The 23,231-nt window shown below is 42.0% G+C and overlaps 1 protein-coding gene across 3 annotated transcripts in view; it reads left to right on the forward strand.

The window, feature by feature from the left end:
- Positions 1 to 21,336, forward strand: part of ANKEF1 (ankyrin repeat and EF-hand domain containing 1) — a 30,940-nt gene extending 9,604 nt beyond the window's left edge. For all 3 annotated transcript variants that reach the window (XM_050952073.1, XM_050952071.1, XM_050952072.1), the window contains 6 exons: positions 310 to 433; positions 1,352 to 2,171; positions 8,838 to 9,064; positions 12,729 to 12,919; positions 15,440 to 15,574; positions 17,508 to 21,336. In XM_050952073.1, the coding sequence (XP_050808030.1) occupies positions 310 to 433; positions 1,352 to 2,171; positions 8,838 to 9,064; positions 12,729 to 12,919; positions 15,440 to 15,574; positions 17,508 to 17,660 (1,650 nt within the window). In that variant the 3' untranslated portion in view covers positions 17,661 to 21,336. The remainder of the gene's footprint in view (positions 1 to 309; positions 434 to 1,351; positions 2,172 to 8,837; positions 9,065 to 12,728; positions 12,920 to 15,439; positions 15,575 to 17,507) is intronic.
- Positions 21,337 to 23,231: the final 1,895 nt, after the last annotated feature.

The following is a 23,231-nucleotide window of genomic DNA, read 5'->3' on the forward strand; positions in this document are numbered from 1 at the left end:
TAAAACTATGATTAATCACAATTAATTGTTTAATTGAGTTACTCTGTTTTGAGTTGAGTTAATTGTGATTAGGTGACCAGATAGCAAGTGTGAAAAATTGGGACGGGGTGGGGGAGGGTAATAGGCCTCTATGTAAGAAAAAGCCCCAAATATGAGGACTGTCCCTATAAAGTCAAGACATCTGGTCACTCTAACTCTGATTAATTGACAGCCCTAATTTTAATTATTAAAGTTTTAAAAAAAAACAAAAAAACAAATCCCAGTCATTTTAGTGCAGGGTTTTTAATGGCATTGACTTTGCTTTTCTAGATCCTAAGAATTATTTCAGCTTATAATGGAGATGTGGGGCTCATTGCTATGAATGGGAACACGCCACTTCATTACGCTGCTGCTGGGGGGTTTGCGGATTGCTGCAAATTTATAGGGCAAAGAGGTAAACAAACAATGTGTATTTACATAGATCATACAAATCTTTGTCTTCTGTGCTAAATACAGGATTTCACTTCTCTACAAATGGAGGATTTGACTTTCCAGAACTGTCACAGTTGCACTTGTAATGAGCATTTAATCCACTGACAAATACAGATTGTCAGGAAAATTTTCCTAGCTGTGTAACTGTGAGCCTGTAGAATAATTCTCAAAGGAGGCAGTGGATGCTTAATAGATTTGAGTCATTTAAAACTACGCTGGGCTAAGTATTTAGGCATACACAAGTGGGAACGATATTCCATTAGCATTGGGATGGATTTAATTCTCTCAGAAGTGAGTGCCCACAGCTGCTTTTGAAACTTTTACATTTCATAGGAAAATAATCATTGTATCACTTAAAGGGACTGATCAAGAGCCTATTGAAATTAACTGAATGACTCCCCTTAATCTCCATGTGCATTCTCTGGCCTCAGAGAAGCTGTGTTCATACTGACTAAAATCAAATTAAGTGACACACCTGGAATTTAACACGGTTTCCACATGAACCTGCAAAATCTGTTCATGCTCTGTTCATGAGGTCCAACATTTTAAGTAATGGCACCATACATAGCCAAACTGCAATTCTTGGGTACAGAATGGTGAATTAAAAATAGTATTTCAACCTTAGCTCTGCTCTTCATGGCTTCTTTTATTGGTTTAAGTAAAATCTTTAACACTTTCAGTGTAGTATTTGTGTTTAATAATTATCCCACTCCCTAGTTAAAAAGTGCAATTTAATAGTTCTGTCTAGATCCCAGACAGTATAAAATTATAGACCCATGTCAATAATTATCTGCAGCAGTTTGCGGCAAATCTGAATTAAGACTCAGCTAGTTTTATACACCATCTTGTTTTTGCAGTAAAATGATTTCTGTATGTTTAGGTTGTGATCCTAAATGGAAGAACCTACTAACAAAGACCCCAAGAATGACTGCCAAAGAAGGTGGTTTTAAAGCAGCATCAAAGGAACTGCGCAAAATTGAACGACTCCATGCTAAAATCTCCAAACCTGGACCGAAGGAAGACAATCCACACTGGGCAATGAGGTTGCACGATTGGTCCTTAGAACACCAGACAGCCCTTCGTGAGGCATTTGAGGTGGTGGACAGAGGGGATGGAACAATAAGCAAAGACGACTTTGCATCAATTATTCAAGAGAAGTGTGAGTTTGTGGATGCTGAACTAGTACAAACTGTTGCCCAGGCACATGATAAGTCTCGTGCTGGGGGCATTAACATTGAAGAGTTCTTTAAAGGTTCCAAATACTTGCAAAAAGCCTATCTAATTTCATCTTTTGGACCCAAAAAGAAGAAAGGGAAGAAAGGAAAAGGCAAGAAAGGCAAGTTCTCCATTCCCATGCCCATCTGTGTCATGCCAGAGAGCTTGTGCCCACGCCGAATAGATGGTGGGACCCCTATGTACATGATTGAGACCTATCAGAATGTGACCGATGGTAACCGCTTTCATCGGGATCAGCCCCCTGAACATCCTTTGCAGGATGACTCTGCGTGGTACATTGATGAGCCGGAGAAGACTTACACCAAGATCAACTATCTTACTAAAGCAGGAGACATTGTGTCACTGAAAAAAGCATTTGAAGAGGGGGTCCCAGTGGACATTAGAGATGTATATTATAAAACTCCTTTGATGGCTGCATGTGGAAGTGGAAACATGGATGCTGTGAAATATCTTCTAGAGAAGGGGTAAGTTTTTGTGAGGAGGGTTGTTTTTGTTATTTTTGCACACTGTATATATTTGATAGTCACTTAGACACAAAAGAAAAAAAGTGGAGATATTTAACTTTATTTTAAGAATTTGCATAATGTTTATCACTGGACGATCAAAGCATTGCAAGCAGTAATGAATTTAGCTTCATAACGCCCATGAGGTAGGGTATTGTTATTATGATCCTTGTTTTTGAAACAGAAGCACTTAAAGGTGATCTTCAAAGTTGGCTAAAGCCAAGCTTATGCTCAAATAAATTTGTTAGTCTGTAAGGTGCCACAAGTACTCCCGATCTTTTTACGGATGCAGGCTAACATGGCTGCTACTCTGAAACATTTTCAGAGTGTTTGTTAATTTAGGGGATCTGATCTTTTGGTCTTTCAGAAGTGCCAGGTACTTACATATCCAGTTGAAGTCAATGGGATCTGCAGGTGCTTAGCACCTCTGAACATCAGCCTTGGCGTGTTCCAAATTGGGCATTCCAAAAATGGAGGCACTCAAAATTAGTGGATGCTTTTTGAAAATGTTGGCCTAAGTGACTGGCCCTATGTCACACAAGCAGTCTGTAGCAAAATTGTGAATACATCCTGGATCTCCTGATTCATACTGCCTTTAGAGGCAAAGATGTGAATGAAACTGGTGCATAAAAGAATTACTTCTATTCTACAGCCTCAGCAGGTTGACGTGTGCTGAGTAGATCAGGCTTAAGGCTGTAGTCAGACACTGCTATCTAATATATTCACTACTTATAAAGTTCTGCAGCAAATTGTAGTCAGCAGACACACTAGGGAAATCTTAATAATAAAAGGTAGGATTTTTATTTTGAATGATAGTTAACGATTCATTAAAGTAATTTGGGAGATGTTCCCTTAGGCATTTATCTGAATGACTGTAGGGCTATACCAGAACATGACAGGGTGTCTATTCAAAGAGGAGAACAAAAGAGCAGTATGTTATGTTATATGCAAAAATCGCTACACACAAGTGTGATGGGTTTTTAAAAAGAAACTTTATTTTTTTTAAAGACAATGACATTTACATTAGCATTACTCTCTGCATATAGCAATTCCAATTTCCAAGGGTGAGCAGTTACTTTAGGGGACCAAACAGCAAAGACCCCAAAATCTGGACTTCTCCTATAAAATCGGGACATCTGGTCACCCTAAGTTACTTACAGTTTTAGGCTCTGTTGTTAGTGAAGCCTTGCTGAAGTTGGTATGTGCTCCTGTATCTGTCAGCTTCACCAGCAGCTTGCTGATTCAGCAGACCTCGATGTTCATAAAGCCCATGGGCTCGGTTCAGTGCCGAAGTGCTCAGCCAGGTTCGTTGTAGACAAAGCACAGTTCCAGTGCGCCATAGGAGCTACAGGTACACCACTATGTGTATGCCTGCGACAATGGTACCAGCTCAATCAGGACACTAGGATCCGGTCCCCTAGGCCAGCAGAAAGTTGCCCCTCCTTTGTCTTCTCCTTTTATACACCGATATAAAGAAGTTCCGTATTACATTCCATATGCTTTTCATTATTTTCTTGTACCTTGCACCTGCCAGTTTTAACAAAACATCCTCATCCATTATCCTGTCATTCCCTCAGTATCTTACGATGGGTCTGTCTGTCCCTGAACCATCTCCTGGGAATGTGTTCATGCAATTACATGAGAATCTGGGTGTTTCTGTACCATCCTCTCAGGCCTGGAATGTACTTACTTGGTGTTAGCTAATACCTGGTGCATTGAAATTTTCCCAAGGAGAGGCTTCCTCTGGTTCACAGCCTTTGGTTCTTACTGTTAGTTTGCGTAGGGCTCCAGTAACGCCTATATTGCCTACAAGCCCCAGTCCTGAAGAGGCTTAAACACGTGCAACTTAATGCATTTCAGCACTCCCATTAACATTGATGGGACGTTTCTAAAGTTACGTACGTGTTTAAGCCTGTGCATTCTTGGGATCTAGTGGTTATGCTCATTGGGCCAATTAATCTTTACTGACTTCATCAAACCTCCGCTGAGTTCAGTGGAGTTACAGCTAGGATAAATTTTGCCCCTTATGTTTAACATTTGGACCTTGTAACATGGTAATGCACTGTTAATTTGGGGATTTTAAACAGACAAAACCAGGAAATTCAGAGGTAAAGTGCCATAGTAAATGTCAGCTTTGTACCTTTCAGCAGGATAGAATTTCAGTACGTGGTGAAAATATTGCTATGGGAATCTAACTGGGCTCCTTTTTATAACATGGTCTTTCAACAAACCATATCGAGTGGAATACAAAGTGTTCTGTATGTTCATCTAAGGTTCTAGAAAATGGTGCAGTTTGAACAGAAATCGGCAGTGCATGCTGTGGTTTGTTTGCGTGGTTTAGCTGGAGCAGGATTATAAATCAGTTTGATTAAAAAAAATACAGCAAGAGACAGTGCTAACATACAAGTCCTGTGTAAATCAACATTATGCCCACCCCTGGAATTCTCTGTTCAGATCTCATCAGCTTGTCCCTGAAAGGATAAAATAGAAGGAGAGGGGCTTCAGTGAACAGATGGAGAGAATAATTGCAGGCATGGAAAATATTGCATATGAAGAGAGACTGGAAGGCTTGTGGCTCATTGACGCCAGAAAGGAGATGAATAGGAAATGATAGTGATGTACAAAATAGTGAATGGAATGGAGATGATTGAGTACTTCCCCTCCCCCGCTTTCTTACACAAGATCAAGTGTTATCCAAAGACACTGAAAGCCAGCAAATTTAAACCTGGTAAACAAATAACACTCAATTAGCCTGTGGAACTTATTGTCAAGATGTTACTGAGAGCAAGATTTCAGTGGGATTTTAAAAAAAGATTAGACATTTATATAGATTACAAGAACATCTAGGACTACATTAGTAAAGAATGTAAAAGACGTGTGGATGGAATGCAAACCCTTGTGTTTCAGGGCATAAAGTCACCTTTTGGCCAGAGCGGTTTAGGAAGAAACTTATCCTGAAACATCTTATAACTGCGGGGTTTCTTGCATCTTCCTGTAAAGTATGCGGTATTGGCTCCTGGACTAATGTTCTAATAGATGCTTCAGTTCAGCAGTTTTTTACTCCTTGTAAACCCACGCAGTGGGGCTTCTGAGAGGTAGCAGCCTTGGAGAAGATTGTGGGAGGAGCTTGTGGCTTGTTTGAAAACAGGAGGGAGCATCTTTCTGCCCTTTGATAACTGCAAAGGAACATAGGTGAAGTGAGAAACCAGGAGAAGTGGCTGATGGAGCCTCTCCTGTTCTGAGCTCCACCTGAAGGAGGTGTCCCACAATCAGCTGGGTCCCAGTCCTGCACAGATGGACCCCTGCATGCATACAGGGCCTCATTAACTTCAGCTTGCACACAGGTGTCTGCATCCCTGGATCTAATTGCATTGGACTGAAGACAGTCCTTCAGACCACTGCATTTCTGTTAATTCAGTTCTTTGCATGTAAATTTTCATTTCCAAAAAGTAAAAAAAAAATAATTTAAGAGTGAGTAAAATAAAAAGCAAATGCAGAAAATATGAATGGGGAAATATTAAAAAAAATGAAATTAACCAGAAGGGAATATGGAAGGAGGAAGGAAAAGTCTGAATATGAGATGTAGAAAGTGTAGAGGCATAATCAGAATCACTGTTCAGGTCACATTTTATGAAGCAGCTATGTCAACAATATTGCAGCAATTTTGATTATTTCTGTTCTGTAGTAAAATAAAATATTGATATTCTTTCTGCTAGCTTAACTCTTATGCTTTCTCTCAAGTTGCACATTTCACTTCTGTCATGCCATCATTGCTGTACTGCTGTGTAGGATAAACTGGATAAACAATACTGAAAATACACTCCCCGCTCTCCCCTGATTACACCAGTGTGAAGTTTTTAATACCAATTTTGGTTCTTTCTAGCTCTGAATAATTAAAGAAATACTGTAATTTTCTAACCTAAAGCTGTACAGGCATGCAGTGTTGGATCATGAGCTTGTATAAATCAGCATAGATGCTCTAGTTTCAGTGGAGCTACGCTAATTTATGCCAGAGGTTTTGGCAATTTATAATCAGAGAGAGGCTGTTTAGTGTTAAAAGCAAACGTGAGTATTATTTGATCCTACAATACACAGCCGTTAACGTACTGTGAACTCTGGGTAGTAAACTACTTGGCCACAACCCTTTTAGGATGTAACTAGTTCAAAATAAAATCAGGGGCACTGACTTTAAAAAAAAAAAAAAAAGGTTGAGAAAAATCTAAAGAAAATCAAAGGAAGCGATCTGATAATTGAATGAGCTTCCTTTTCATGTCTCCTTTCACTGTCATCCCTATCTGGAGTCCATAGGCTGTAATTCTTTGAGTGTGGAAGAATATTCAACAGATGAAAATGTTAAACTGGGAGGGGAACTGAAATAAATGATGTAACTGGAATTTAGAGACAGTACCTGGAAGGCTTTCTGCCTCACATTTGTTGTGGCCTGTCCCTTGGGCCTTGTCTTCACTGCATCAGTTAGCTCAAGTTAACCTAGCCCCAGTGAGCACAGCCACACTGCAAAACAACACTGCAGTTACACAGTGTGGTTGGATTATCGGGTGATGAGTTATTGTAAGTCACTGCATCCTAGGGTTTAAAGCACCATTTAATTTGACCAGGACATTTTTGTGAGTGGATGGGAGTTGAGGAAAGAGTAACCCTTGGATGATCACGTGAGCTAACTGTGTTGTGAAGACATGCCCTTAGACCTGCTTCATTTTAGGCCCTGATCCAGCTTCTTTTAGGAATTGAATGGAAATTTTACCTTGGGCTTTAGTGGAAGTAAGATCTGTGTTTAACCCATACTCCCTCTCTCCCTCCCTCATCCCCTCACAGACTTCTTACTTCTCCTACCCACAGCTCAAGTGCTCGTTCTACCTCTCCAGGTACGTCTACACTTGGAGCTGGGGGTGTGATTTCCAGATTGCAGGAACGTGCGCTAGTGAGCGTGCTTAAAAGTAGGGTGTCACCATGGCAGCGCAAGTGGTGAGAGGGGCTAGCTGTCCCAAGTACATACCTAGGGTCTCAGCTGGGTATGTACTTCGGGGGCCAGCCCCTCCTGCCAGTCATGCTGCCATGCCTACATTCTGTTTTTTTTAACATGCTCACTTGATCAGAGCTAGCACGAGTATGTCTCCTCAAGCTGGGAATCCCACCCCCACCGCAAGTGCCGATCTCATCTCCTCTTCCTCTTCCATTAGGGGCAAGATCACGGCTTGCCCTGTATGTACAGGAGTGTGAAGTGCCTACTTACTGTCCTGAACGCTGTGGAGAGCACAGCCTTTGTAGGGCTACTACGAACCTTCCTGTGTACAGGGAGGCAGGCCCCTGAGGGACATGAAGAGGCTGTGGCTCTGCCCCCCATAATGAGCAAACACAGCTGAGTCAACTCACATGAGAAAAGTAAACTCTTAGCCTAGCTCAGTGGCAGATTCCTTTACCCTGAATCATTGCTTCTGAAGCAGCAGAGCACCATGCAGTCCCTTAACTCAGGGCAGATTTTAAAGTGACAATCAACTTGAATTGTTCTGGTAAAAAGAATCTAAGAATGCTGATCTTCTGTTAAAGAATGTAAAACACAGCCATAAGCATTAGAAGTGGTGGTCCAGGTGGTCCAAAATGGAAGCCAAAGGTAGCAGCACTGTAAAAGTGACATGTTTGATTAGTGACATGAATCACTGACAACCCTATTGTTCCTCTCCTTATGGAAGCATTCTCGCAGTAATGTGAGCAGGCACCGTACAGCTCCTCCGAAATGGGAATCATAGGATTCTAAGGGAGCTCGAGAGGTCGTCTAGTCCAATCTCCTATGGTTATGGCAGGGCTAAGCATTGTCTAGACCATCCCTGACATGTGTTTGTGTAATCTGCTCTTAAAAATCTCCAATGATGGAGATTCCACAACCTCCCTAGGCAATCTATCCCAGGACTTAACCACGCTGCTTGTTAGGATGCTTTTCCTAGTGTCCAGCCTAAACCTCCCTTGCTGCAATTTAAGCCCATTGCTTCTTGTCCTATCCTCAGACATTAAGAAGAACACTTTTTCTCCCTCTTCCTTGTAGCAACCTTTTACGTGCTTGAAAACTGTTATCATGTCCCCTCTCGGTCTTCTCTTTTCCAGACTAAACAAACCCAGTTTCTTTCAATCTTCCCTCATAGGTCATGTTTTCTAGACCTTTAATCAAGATGGTCAGGGATGTAACCCCATGCTCTGGGTGTCCCTAGAGGTGGAATGGTTTGAATCTGGGAGTAGATGACAGGGGATGGATCACTCGATAATTGCCCTAGTCTGTTCATTCCCTCTGAAGCAGTGGTTATCAAACTTTTGTACTGGTGACCTTTTCACATAGCAAGCCTCTGAGTGCGAACCCTCTTATAAGCAAAAAACACTTTTTAAATATATTTGACACCTTTATAAATGCTGAAGGCAAAGTGAGGCCTGAGGCAGAGGCTGAAATCTTGTGACTCCCCCATGTAATAACCTCATGACCCGCTGAGGGGTCTTGACCCCCAGTTTACGAACCCATGCTCTGAAGTATCTGGTACCAGAAGACAGGACACTGGGCTAGATGGACCATTGGTCTGACTCAGTATGGCCATTCATATGTTCTTATGTTTTATTTATTTACAGGGCTGATGTAAATGCAACTGACAATTTCAAGTGGACTCCTCTGCACCATGCCTGCCATGCAGGTCAACAAGACATTGCTGAAGTGCTTGTGAAGTCTGGAGCAGCAATCGATGCAGTTACAATCAACAGTGCCACCCCACTGATGAGAGCTATTGAGAGCTGTAGACTGGACTCAGTGCAATATTTAATTGATTCTGGTGCAAAAGTCCAGATGGAAAACAGAAAAGGTAAATACCCACATTATTTGTGGTCACTTTCGATTAAAACGGCAGTAGAGAGTTTGGGGTTTTCTCAGTTACACATAAGCTTTGTTGAAACAGTGGACCGTATTGTAAAAGAAATAAAATGAAGTGGTATGTTCTTTGAGGAGCCAGCAGTACTAGATTTCTGGTTGTTGCCAGCATAGTGCGCTTGGGATACAGTTAAAGTTGTCTGAGTAAATTTAGCAGCCATGTTCCTATTTCCCAGTGTTTAGGGTTTTCGTTTTTACTATGTGGAACCCACATTTTGAGAACATTAAGAACAGCAATTGGGTCAGACTAGTTGTCCGTCTAGCCCAGTATCCTGTCTCTGATAATGGCCAATGTCAGATGCAGGAGCTTGGGGTTCTGTCCCTGACCATCTTGCCTAATAGCCATGCCTATCCTCCATGAACTTCTCTCATTCTGTTTTGAACCCCACTATACTTTTGGCCTTCACAACATCTCCTGGCAACGAGTACCATAGGTTGACTGTGTCTTGTGCATGCATTTGTTTTAAACCTGCTGCCTATTAATGTCACTGGCTGAATTTCATTCTTATGTTACGTGAAGGGGTAAATAGACCTTCCCTATTCACTTTCTCCAGACGAATTGTGATTTTATAGACCTCTATCATATCACTTAGTCATCTCTTTTCTAAACTGAACAGTCCCAGTTTTTTTAATCTCTCCTTTATGGAAAATGTTCCATGCCCCTAATCATTTTCGTTGTCCTTCTCTGCACCTTTTCTGATTCTAATGTACCTTTTTGGAGATGAGGTTACCAGAACTGCATGCAGTATTCAAGGTGTGGGCATACCATGGATTTATATCGTAGCATTGTGATACTTTCTGTTCAGGATTTGTGTCGTTTTGTGCTTTTTTTAAAAAATGAGTCTCAAGAGTTTTGGGGGGTTTTTTTTTTGATTTATTCTTTATGTGAAGATTCAAACTTAACTCTAGGTTAACAAAGTTTTTTGCAGTGAAATAGAGTGTAATTGAAAACAACTCTGCTAGGACTGTAGTGGCTCCATGGTTTGCAAATCATTATCAGTGAGTACAATAATGAGGGAATGCTAGTTATGTAAAGCAAAACTGTAAAGGTTTTAATTGTGACCACCTGTAATGGCCATTGTGTTTTTACTCTGAATTCTGTATGTGGTACTTGTTTGATGTGCTTCTTCCTGTTTAGCAGTTGGATAGATATTATTCTGCGTTAGCAAAAGTGACAACAAAAATTATCTGGATTTATACAGAAGTTATTACCTTCTAGCAGCAGTAGAGACAGGGATCTAGGGCAGCTCTGTTAGTTTACTTGGTTTTCACGTGATGTAGTGGGAAAGTCTCATTAACTTCAGTCTGCAGAGGTGTCCAATAGCTGTCATGCATCAGAAATCACTCCCAGTAACATAAACTTTATGAAATTAAAAATATATTGGCTGGGTGTTTTGGCCATCTGCTGGTATGAGGATCGAACTTATTGATGCAGTCTTGTCCCCATTGACCTCAGCTGGTAGGGTGACCAGATGTCCCGATTTTATAGGGACAGTTCCGATTTTTGGACGTATATAGGCTCCTATTACCCCCTCACCCCCATCCCGATTTTTCACACTTGCTGTCTGGTCACTCTATCAGCTGGCAAACTCCAGGGAAGGTATTCTCCACCTGTACTCCGGCCCCTATGCACTCTTATGTCACCATGCAATAGCCAGAAAAGGGCCACAGGTCAGTTCTTCTGGTGAAGGCCAGTAGCTCTAAGTAGTCCCCTTAGAAGCCTGGGCATAGAAGATGTGCTGGGGCAAGAAGGGAGACTTCACAGCTCATTCCTTGAAAGGGATTCTGTCCAACTTCAGATTGCAGGCTGCTGTAGTTAGAGCAGCTCCGGAGGCCACTCTACATTGTGCTGAAGGCTGCATTACCTGCCAACCAGACCAAAATGCCAACACCACAAAGGTGGCTTAAAGTCCTCTTTAATTCATGCTGTTTAAGTAATAGTAAGGGGACAAGTTTGTTCTGAATAAAAGAGGAAAAACATGATCCAAGTGTAAACGTCACTGTGGGCCAGATTTTCAAAATAGCTGAGCATCTGGTGCCTAAATAAGTAGTTGGATTTTCAAAAGAGCATTCGAACTGCCGGGTGCTGAGCAATCTGGAAATCTGGCCCTTATTTAGGTCTGCAACAGGAAGCTGAGCCCTTTTGAAAATCAGACTCCGTATGTGCATCTTCTGCTTTGTTCTAATCACACTGCTGTGGACAAACAGATTTAAAAGTAGTGGGGAAAAACTTCTCATACTAGCCCTTTCTAATTGTTGAACAAACTTAAAACCATTCCCTTCATGAGCTATAGTGCACATTTAGAGTTTGTTTGGTTTTAAACTATTGTGAAACATTTTAGTACTTTCTGTAAGGTATGATTATGTGAAATGTCAAAATTGTTGGCAAGTATGGCTTTATTCCTGGGTTGAGACACACAGCAGCTGTTCAACCAAAACAATGATTATATGAGAGTTCTGTAATCGATGGAGCTGGCATCATTTACAATGAAAACTTTTATTTCTGTTACTGAAAATTTTAATCTTGTAGTTTTGGGGTTTTTTTTAAAGATATGGGAGCATCCAAAAGGGGATAAAATACTTGATCCAGAGGGCCATCAGTAGAGCTGATCTGGGAAACATAGCTTGTTGAAAAACATAGTTTTGTCAAAAGTGAAACTTTTTGTCGGAAAGGGTCAGTTTCGTTGAAGCTTGCATGAGAAGGTCCATGGGGCACTATCTGGTCAAAGAGTGTGTGCTCCCCCTCTTAACCCCCCCCCAATAGGTTGGTGTTAGAGTGCTCACTTGGGATGGGGGTTGAAGTCACTGTCTTTCTCAGATTCTGGTGGAGGGTCCTACCTACAAGACTATAATGTGTTCTTGGATGTGGGGAGGGGTGTCTCTCTGATTTTTTTTTTAAAAGGAACAAATTCTAAAGATTTCAGTTCCCCCCTCCCCCAGTGTTAAACTGGAATTTTTTTTTTGAAATCCTAGAAATTTTTGTGGGGTCCCAAAACCATTTCCTATCCAATTCTAGGCCAGAGCCTTGTAATTCCCACTGAGTTCGCTGGGAACTGCAGGTGCTCTGCTCTGCTGAATCTTGCCACAGAGGAATAACTTCTAAAATGATGGTGTTCCATTTGGGGCCTTAAAAGAGGTGGAGATCTACTCTAGCCTGGTTTAAAGCCCTGGCCCTACAATATGCTGACTGCTTCCTGGGAGGTGTTGAGTGCCTCCAAGTAAAGTCAGCATCTTGCTGAATTTGCTTCTACGGGAGTTCAAATATAAACAACAAATGTCAAAAACTCTTGCAAGCAAAATGACCAACCCGATAATACATGTGATAGACAGTTTAGGGGCTTGATCCTAAAAATCCTTAGTCACATAAATAGTGCCTTTAGTACTCCTTCCTGCAAATATTCCCATTGATGTCAGCAAGACGGCTAGCATGAGTGAGCACAACTCATGTGTTTCATGGTTAGCAGGCTTGATCTCTCATTGAGTTCAGTGAATTGCAGTGTCATTATGCAATTATGGTGATCAGTGCCACTGTTTATTTTTATGGCTACTGACAGCGATTCTTATCATGAACTTTGCTTTTTGTTTTTCTTTTTTAAAAGGCCAAAATACTTTGGACATTGCAAAGGCGTACGCTGACTTTAGACTAATTGACCTGCTTCAAGAAAAACTGGACTGTTTGCCAAAACCACCAGAAACCAAAGCAGATAAAGGGAAGAAAGTGAAGAAAGCTGGCAAGCCTAAATCAGCTGCGAAGCCCACGCGGGGGGAGGCTGAAACTGCAAAAGAGGAGGTATGATAGATAGCCTGGGATAATGAAATACAGCCCAGGAGGCGATTTGATTTGCCAACAGTTACTCAAATGCTCATTTTCTTCATTTATTTTCCAGACTAAAGCTATAAAGATGCTCTACAAAATACTTACGCAAACCGCGCTAGCACTGTAACCGGTGAATGTGAGAAAGGATTAAGGCATTGGGTTCCTGGCATTGAACCCCGATCTCCTAACTCAGGCTTCCTTGTATGACCTTGGGCAGTTCCCCCTCTGAAAAATGGCTTGTCTGTTTAGACTGTAAACTCTTTGAGGGCAGGGAGAGTGCCCATCACATAGGCCTCTAGGTGCTATTTTCATATTAACAAAAGCCCGTGTGGCTTGCTTCCAGACAAATGGTATAAGGAGCATTTCAGTTCCACGGTAACTTGAGCTTGTTTTTCTGTTTCTCTGGTCCCTGAACCCTGTTTAGCAGCACTCTCCTCACAGTTACCAGTGCCCCGTAAGGTAGTGCTGTCACACTGGTGTCATGTAAGTCACTTTTTGCCAGCATGACTCCATTTTTAAAAAAGTTTTGCATACCCTTATTTACTATCCCGGAAGATTCAGCATGAGATAAGGTTATTAAAGATCAGACTTTCCAAAATGCAGTCTTGGCGGTGGTTCAGGCTGGATTGGTTTGGAATTTAGTCTTCGTAAAGTCTGCAGGCTTCTGAGCTGACCTGTGGTGAGAGGGATGATACCCTGAGAGTGTGTGCTGGAGGTTTGTACCAAGCGGAGGTAGTGATTGAGGGGCAGTCTGGACGTCGCAGATCTGGAGAATGTTACAGAAGAAGAGCTCAGTTGTCAGTCTTTAGCTGCAGCTCTTTAGTGCAACCCCTCTGGCCCAGCAGGAGCTGTTGGAAGCATTCTGCCTAATCTTCAGACTAGAACAGGAATAGCTGCAGTTTGCTTCAGGGCCAGGGTAAAGAATTCAGAGGGAGCAAGAGCCTGGCAGCATGGGCCATGAGAGTGGAGAGCATTACAGACAGAAGAACTCAGACACAGGGTTTATTATTATTAGTTGTATTACTGTGCACCTAGTAGCCCCGATTATGGACCAGGACCCCATTATGCGAGGCGTTGTACAGACACTGAACAAAAAGACGGTTCCTGTCCCAGAGAGCTTTCAATCTAAGTATGTTAGGTGTCTTTCCAAACGTCACACAGGAAGTCTGTGTCAGAGTCATGAACAGAACCCAGATCATCAGTCAGACCTTTACCCACAACTTCAGCCTTCCTTTCTGCTATGCCGCACAATCAGTACCCAGAACCCTGTGGTGCTTGCGTGGCCTTGGCTGTGTCAATAGATTTGGCCACTGAAAACATGCAAGGAACATAATCACTATCCAAGTTGTGGGCATCAAAATGTATTATTGTAGCACTTGACCCTCACCAAGAGTATTTACTTCGTTTAAAGTCTGTACTTTGCAACATGTGGTTTCTGAATGACACTCGCCTGCTGCTTTGAACTCGTTTAGTACTCATTCATCAGCTAAAACTGTGGATTGAGTAATTATCTTAGTGCAGGATAGCCCACTGTCCTGCCTGGTGTGTGATATTCCAGGAATTGTGTGTTCTTTGGTACCTAAATACAAGGTAGAGAAATGTCCTTTTCCCTCATATAATCTTTACTGTCATCATGATTGTGATATGTTAAAAGGAGACCTGACCCAAAGCCCTTGAAGTGTACAGGAAGACTTCCATTGAGTTAAGTGGGCTTTGGATAAAGCCCCTTGACTTTTTTTTCCAGTAGTGAGTCTGCAGTTATCACATATTCCGCCTCTTCAGATGTTGAGCTATTTGAGTCATATTTTTCAAACCCTGCCTCTGTTCTGAGTGTTCTTTTCCCTGGTGTGTTCTCTGCACCCCAGCCAGAGCCTTGAGTTCGTGATCTTTCCCCCCCAATACACATTCGAACACCAGCGTTAGCAACTTCATCATAGTTAAGGCATTTTCAGTCATGACTTTCTTCTGAGTTTATCAGCGCTGCTTCTTAATCAGCCCCAGGGGACGTTATTTAGAGATGCAATGCAATTATTCCCTCCGGGACTAAAAGTGCTTTCCTTACAGCAGTCCTGCCCTTGACAGCCTAGGGAGAATGTGACTGAGACTAGAAGTCAAACTCTGGTTAACCCCCCTGGTGTAGATGTACTACGGGCTTTTTCTTTGCAGGCTTGCTAATTAATACTTGTGATACATGGAAAAAGCATCAAGCTTTCTAAACTTGTCAACCAATTATTTTGCAAATGTTAATGTTTCATCTGTAAATTCCCAAGAACTGCATCCATCCGCCTGATTCTTAAAATGCTTCCCTCGTTTTTATTTCCAATATAAATGCTTACACATTTTTTTTAAAAAGGTTCAATAATAAAAATCCTTTCTAGAATGGATACACACACACATCGATCTGGCTGGCTGGTAAAAGAAGTATCCTACAACAACTAGTATGAACAGTGTTTGAAAGGGTGACGTATTTGTCTTGTGCTTAAACTTTTGCAGCCACCTCCACCAATCGTAGAAAAATCTATTTTTGAAGAAAAGAAAGAATCCCTTAAGGACAATGTTATTCATCTGAATTCTTTAATAACCGGTGGAGCTACTAAGAAAGTTGATATCACATTCACACCCAGAAAAGTAAGTATATTAGCAGAGCCTCATACTGCTGCATTTTGACACTGAAATGAATATGACAATAGACCCGTATTCTCTGCTGGTGTAAATATCTACAGCTTGATTGAAGTCAAAGTCAATTCAGTGGAGCTGAACCCATTAACACCAGCACAGAATCTGGCCCACTATATTCAGAAGTCTCAAAAATATACAGCTTTGGTTGCATGATTTAGAAATATGGCTTTCATGACTAGTGTGACTTTGCTTGCTCTGCTTAAGAGAAATCATTTTATTCTGACTCTAGAAACTAATAGCCTTCAGAATTTTTATTACAAATCAATTGATCAAAGAGCAACAACCTTGTAAAAATTCAGGTGGTTTCTCTCTAAGAAAGATGCTTTCCAATGTTGACAATGAAGTTGTATAAGGGTGTAGGAATGATCCTGGTGTACCGGGGTTAACTCCAGATTAGCTTTCTTCACCTCTTCTACAGCTATTAAGTGGAAGGGCTATAAGAATGGCTGCTTTGGAGACAGAAGGGAGAGTACTTTTAGAAGAAAGGGTTGTCATTTGTCTGGCTTAAATCCATTCTAGGGAGTCTTTCTACTTACTTCTCAGTTATGTTATTATTTTATTTGACTTTCCTGTTATAAACAATAATCTTTGAAGAAAAGACGTTGCTGAAGACAACTGATTTTTTTCCCTAGTCGTTCTCCTCTCCTTCATAAATTAAAGAAATTACAATTAGCCTGTGGAACTCATTACCACATGATATCACTGAGGTCAACCTCGTAACAGGATTCAAAAAGAGATTAGACATTTAATGTGGATCCATAGTTACAACTGTAACTATATTAAATGTATGTTAAAAATAAGTAACACTTTTAAAGGCTGTAAACCCTCATGCTTCAAGCATAAGCTGATTTCTAACCGATGGGGCTTAGGGGGAAACTTTCTCTTTGGGCAAGTTATCCCATGAGTTCACCTTCCTCTGAAGTAGCTGGTGCTGGCCACTGTTAGTGACAGGATACTGGGCTAGATGAGTCACAGTTCAGATCCAGAACGGCAATCCCTGTGTTACTGTAACAATTAACAGGTGATATGCACACCAGGACCCCTGTTAATCCATCAGTTGCAGGTGAAATCTATGGGAGTTGCACATGCAAACTGACAGAACAGTCAGGCCCCAGTCCTTTTTCAAAACATGTTTGTAAACATTTGTCCTCACTTACAATGCTCCATTTGCAATAAAGGTCTATGGCCTCCTCTTTCACACAAAGCTGCAGATTTTGCTGCCATCACTGACTATTCAGCAGGAATGCTGGATACCCATTTTTTTCTATATCAAATATTCATTGTCAAGCGACAATGGTGAAGAGCCTGTGGCATATGCTTTCCGGCAGCTACTGAAGACGTTTGGAAATTACATTGGGGAACTCTCTGTCACTATGACGTCTTTCAACTGGGAAAGCTATTTGGTTGTACCAGGTATGGAAGCAGGAAGCAATGCTGGATGTGCCCTCCAATGCCCACGAATATTTTACTGAATGAGGAAGGGGTTTTGTAACTATACAGACTATTTTTAGGGTAGGATTTTTTAAAGTGTCTAAAGGATACGGTAGGATTTCCCAAAGCTTGTAAGTGAATTAGGTTTCCAGTTCTCTTTGGGAGTCAATGAAAGTTAGGTGTCTAACTTCCTTAGGTGTTTTAAAAAATTCCACCCTTAATTGGCTGGAAGTAATGTTATATCAGGGCGAATGTCAGGATTCAAATCACTAATCTCCCAGCTGATAAAGCAAATATTCAACTAAATAACCAACCATTTGTCTGTCTGATATTGATACTAATTTTTTTAAAAAACTATATAAAAATGTTAAGACAATTGCATAAGCATTATTAGTTAGTTAGAACATACTAGCGCTTAATTATTACAATTCTATTTACCTTTGTTTTCCAGACTTGGAGCCCGGAAGCGACAACAGCCAGTCTAATAAGAAAGCGGGAATTGCATCGTGAGCGCTTTACTTATGAGGTGGATTTTGAAGACTTCATGATGCCATTTAAGAAGAATTTCATGGGAAAAGCCAGTGCATTAGAAATGGCGTCTTAAATTAATTCATGCTGTTCTTTGCATCAAAGTTCAGAAAGGGCTTAAAAGCAGAGGCTCCTTTTTTGAAGACTAAATCATGTTACCCTTATTTAATACCCCTCAATTATGATAAAATTGTAGCAAAACATTTTTTTTCTTTGTACAACTATGTAGTTTCCCTGTAGTTAAGGACTTAATCTTATAAGAGGTTGAGCCGCACCAAGACTCTAGAATCCTCAAAGGATCAGGCCCTGATTTACCAGGGTATGCAGACTCTAGTTCCATAAAACGATGCATCCTTTTTAATTTATAAACATAGGCACTGTTGGCTACAGCTTTATGCTGCCATATTCTTGGACACAGGGCAAGACTCATCTAAGGGCAAGTAGGTTTGTATTTATCTTTCTCTTATTAGGATATTTTTTTAAAAAAAGAACAGTGTAAATTGCAAGCAGGATAAGTCCTCTACTGGGATGTCCTTAGCCAGTGCTATGGGACAGTCAGGAGGAAAGCATCATCCTCCAGAGAGGTAGATGGCATCATTCCTATTAGTTAAAAACTGAAAATAGACAAGTAATGAGTAGTTCTGGTTTAATTGCTGAACTGATATTTTCATATTCCATCACACACACTTGCAAAATGGACAAATGCAGGGATTTGCTCAGTATTGCATTACTCCAGTTCTGAGCCAGTGCACCACATATGAGGCTCAGGCCACTGGTATATTTTCAACAAACTTGCCAGAAGCTGGGACTGGATGATGGGGGATAGATCCCTTGAAATTGCCTTTTTCTGTTCATTCCCTCTGGAACATCTGGCACTGGCCACTATTGGAAGACAGAATACTGGGCTAGATGGACCATTGATCTGACCCAGTATGGCCACTCTTATGTTCTTTCAAAAATAATCACCAGTGTGATGGGCATGAGTGAGTGAGTGAGTGACTGTGAGTGTTTAGTCTGCAGAAGAGAAGAATGAGGGGGGATTTGATAGCTGCTGTCAACTACCTGAAAGAAGGTTCCAAAGAGGATGGAGCTAGACTGTTCTCAGTGGTAGCAGATGACAGAACAAGGAGTAATGGTATCAAGTTGCAATGGGGAAGGTTTAGGTTGGATATTAGGAAAAACTTTTTCACTAGGAGGGTGGTGAAGCACTGGAATGGGTTACCTAGGGAGGTGGTGGATTCTCCTTCCCTAGAGGTTTTTAAGGTCAGGCTTGACAAAGCCCTGGCTGGGATGATTTAGCTGGGGATTGGTCCTGCTTTGAGCAGGGGGTTGGACTAGATTACCTCCTGAGGTCCCTTCCAACCCTGATAGTCTGTGATTCTATGTAGTTTTGCTCTCATGGGGCTTGATACAAGGCCTTTTGAAGTCAGTGGCTGTTCTATACTCAAGGAATGAAGGCCAGTGAATATTGTCCCTACCTTAGAAATATGCTTTAGGAGTGATCTTGTGAATTATAGATTGGGGGGCCTTGTTTTAGCACCAGGAAAATTGGTTGAAAACATATTTAAAAAGAGAATTATAAGACACCTTGTTTGTTTGAAGATGAAAACACCCAACGTGATGTTATATGTCATTTAAATAGTACATAAATTTTCCATAGTGCATAAATAACCAGTGGAACTCCCCACTACTATATATCTGAAGACATTTATATGGATTATGAGAACAGCCACAGTTACTTTAGACATGACTTTATTTATATATATATACACACAAACCCTCATGCTTCAGAGCCTAAGCCAATTACTAGTTGAATGTGTGTTAGGAAGAAAGTTTCCTTGTGGCTAGGTTATTCTATAATTTTCCATTGCAGAGATGCTGCTATCTCCCTCAGAAGTATGTTTCTGAGACATGATACTGGACTAGAAGAACCATTGGTTTGACCCGGGGTGACAATTCTTGTATTTATATTTGTGCCTCCATGATTTCTAGATCCAGTTTTTTCAGTTTACAAGGGTGAAAATATTTGGGTTTTTTTCTGTCAGTCCTAACAACTCTGCATGGAATCTGAGAGTCAAGCTGGGTTCTTTCCTTCGTGTGCATCATCCCCAGTAATAAAGATTCTGCAGATCAAATTCTGCCCTCAGTGACACCTGTGCAGCCACATTGTCCTTAATGGATGTGCACAGGCACTGCTGAGGATAGCATGGACTTCAGTGGGAGCTTTGCCTGAGTAAAGACTGCAGGATTGAGACCTTAATAGTGGTGGTACTGTACAATTCTCTACCTATGCTTCTTACTGGCCCAGTTACCCATATGAGCCCAATGCTTTTTACCCTAGTTGCATGTAGGACGATAGACATACTATTCACTGATATGGAGACAGAAACTTGAAGCAAATGACTTAGACAGCATTTGTTATGAAAATAATTCTTAATGAGCTACGTGCTTGACATTTGAAAATGTTGGGGCCAAGTTCCCAGCTAGTGTAAATGCACGTAGTTCCATTGACTTTACATCAACAGAGCCCTTGTGCTTCCTCTCTTTTGAAGATGAACACACCCAGTGCAATATTATGTGCAATTTAAAATGACCTTATTTAACATATAATTATTTAGAATAGAATTGGCATCGTAGCCCTGATGAAAATTCTTAGGGCAAGATGCTTAGCGTGGAAGAATGTCCCAATACTGCTGGTATTGTAGTTCGTATATTTCAGAGTAATGGAGGCCTTTCAAGGGAAATAGGGTGTCCTGGGTGGACATAAATTGTTTGGGGATTCTCAATATATGGGCGTGGTGTCTTTGACCGTCAGTGTGAAACTTCTGTTTGTACCCAGATAGTTCAAAATAATAAAATTTTATTAAAACTGTTCAGAGAGAACCATGCAAAGGAGGATGAGGTGGCAGACAACAAAAGATCAAGAATAAATCTGTATCTGTACATACAGAAAAAGCATAAGGATTGATTTGATAAATCATACACACCAGAATAAAGCAGACTTCATGGATAGAAATGCGGCGGGGAGGGGGAAGATTCATAAGTCATTTATTTCAGAAGGTAAACAACCATGTTCAGGACACGGGTGTATCATGGGAATTAGCTGGGAGAGTTTTCTCAACCATTAATGTCAGCTACTCATTAATATCTTAATAAATAGCCTACCCTTAGGTAATCACTGCTGTGATTAACTAAGGGCAATGTCTTCTTTGGCTTACTCAGATGAGTGGCCCAACTGGAAGGGAGAAGGATTTTGTTTGGATACAGTAGAAGAGTTTAACCTAACCAGTGTACAATGCTATTTCTGCCATTGTTTTGGGTTGTGCAGCGTGCGGCTTGATTGTGACTGCCCTTCGAAAGGATGTGTGAGGAAGCAGCATGCAAAAAGCCTCTCCTGTGCATAATGGCAGCCCCTGTGCACAGGGCCGGTGCAAGGAAGTTTCACGGCCTAGGCGAAACTTCACCTTGCGCCCCCCAGCCCTGCAGCAGCTCCCTTCTGCCCTGAGGTGCGCCCCCCACGGCAGCTCCCCACCCCCAGGCCCGGGGAGCCCTGCGGTACCTCCCCAGCCTAGCTCTCCTATGCTCCGCGTCTTCTCCGAGCACGCTGTCCTGCTCTAATTCTCCTCCCAGGCTTGGGGCGCCAAACAGCTGATTGGCGCCGCAAGCCTGGGAGGCAGGAGAAGTGAAGCAGCAACTGCACGGTGGAACCCCCAGGCTGTCAGCGGCACGCTGACCCAGGGGAACCCCTGGGCTGCCAGCAGCAGCACGCTGACCCAGGGAAACCCCTGGGCTGCTGGCTGCTGGCGGCGGCATGCTGACCCAGTGGAATCCCTGGGCTGGCAGCATGCTGACTCAGGGGAACCCCTGGGCTGGCGGCGCGCTGACCCAAGGGAGCCCCTGGGCTGGTGACGTGCTGACCCCGGGGAACCCCTGGGCTGCCGGCTGCCGGCTGCTGGCGCGCTGACTCAGGGGAACCCCTGGGCTGCCAGCTGCGGCGCACTGACTCAGGGGAACCCCTGGGCTGCCGGCTGCCGGTGCGCTGACTCAGGGGAACCCCTGGGTTGCTGGCTGCCGGTGCGCTGACTCGGGAACCCCTGGGCTGGCAGTGCGCTGACCCAGAGGAACCTCTGGGCTGCCGGCTGCGGCACGCTGACCCTCTGGAGAAATCTAGAGACAGATTCTTCTCCATTTAGGAAGAATCTGCAGAATTCTCTGATCTTCAGCAAAAATATAGGGGATAGGGGGCATCATTCTGGACTCTGTGGCCCTCAGGACTTTTTCAGTTTTATTTTTGTAGGTTATTTTGTGTAATGAACTTTACATAGGTTTACATACTGTATTATTGTTTGAGGTACACTGCTACCTTGATATAATGCTGTCCTTGGGAGCCAAAAAATCTTACCGTGTTATAGGTGAAACTGTGTTATATCGAACTTGCTTTGATCCACCGGAGTGCACAGCCCTGCCCCCCTGGAGCACTGCTTTACTGCGTTATATCCAAATTCGTGTTATATCGAGTCGGTTATATTGAGGTGGAGGCGTATTTCATACTTTGTTCCTTCTGATGCGGCATATAAACCCCACACTTGCAGTGACAGGTAAGGGACACTTGAAGAGAAGATGGGTAAATGTGGACTATATCCAGTGAGAGAGAACTAGGCTGGGTGGTTCCTATAAAGGCAGGACAGCTGGGCCAATAGGCAAGGGGTTTGGCAGGTGTTATAAGTGCTAATGGTATGAACATGTAGCAGCTGTTTGTAAAGGGAAAACAAGACATGGTAAACACATGGGAAAGCATTCCTATGAAAATTGTATAGCAGGGACACAGGTCAGTTGTGTAACTACAGTGGTAACCACAGTTGAGCACATAGAGGATTTGTTGTGGCAAGGCAAGCTAAAGAGATACAAAAGACAAAAACTGTCAATAACATATCTTATGTGGAAACTGAAAGGAGACTCATAGCATCGGATGGAGAAGAAAGGGGCAATCCGCACAAGAAAAGGGGAACTGCAGCATCATTCTATAAAGAATATGATAAACACCATGTAAGAAATAGTCAATGATCTACTAGTAATGAAAAAAGGTTTATTGTGTTTATGGTAAAAGTGATAAATTGTACATCATGAACGGGGAAAAATCAGAAATTAATGAAAGTTATAGAAAGGGCAGTGGAGAAATACTTGTATACTAGCAACCTGTGAGTGGACCATATATTCATGCAACTTTGAATGAAGTTAATGGTGAAATACGACTAGTATGGGGATTTCAATCTTTTGTTGGAATGCGCGCTGCCTGATAGCACACGGTCAAGAACTAAAAGATAATATCCTGGAAACAAAAAATAAACCAGATGTCATATGTACCCAGGAAACATGGTTGGTTGAAAAGCTTGCCTTTAAAATTCCAGGGTTAGATTGAAGATAATGGAAAATTACCCACCTGGAATTTTAAGAAAGCTAACTGGGTGCTATTTACAAGTAAATGCACTGAATTTGTGAATAATCGTTGTGAGAGTGGGGACATAGAGCATTTCAATGATAATGTCACAATGGGATTATTAGCAGCAGTTACTGTAGCCAGACCTAGGATATTAAAATACCCTAAAACTACCAACTGACTTCTGTGGTAGAATGAGATGTCAACATT

The sequence above is a fragment of the Gopherus flavomarginatus genome, chromosome 4 (assembly GCF_025201925.1).
Source record: "Gopherus flavomarginatus isolate rGopFla2 chromosome 4, rGopFla2.mat.asm, whole genome shotgun sequence".
NCBI lineage: Eukaryota > Metazoa > Chordata > Testudines > Testudinidae > Gopherus > Gopherus flavomarginatus.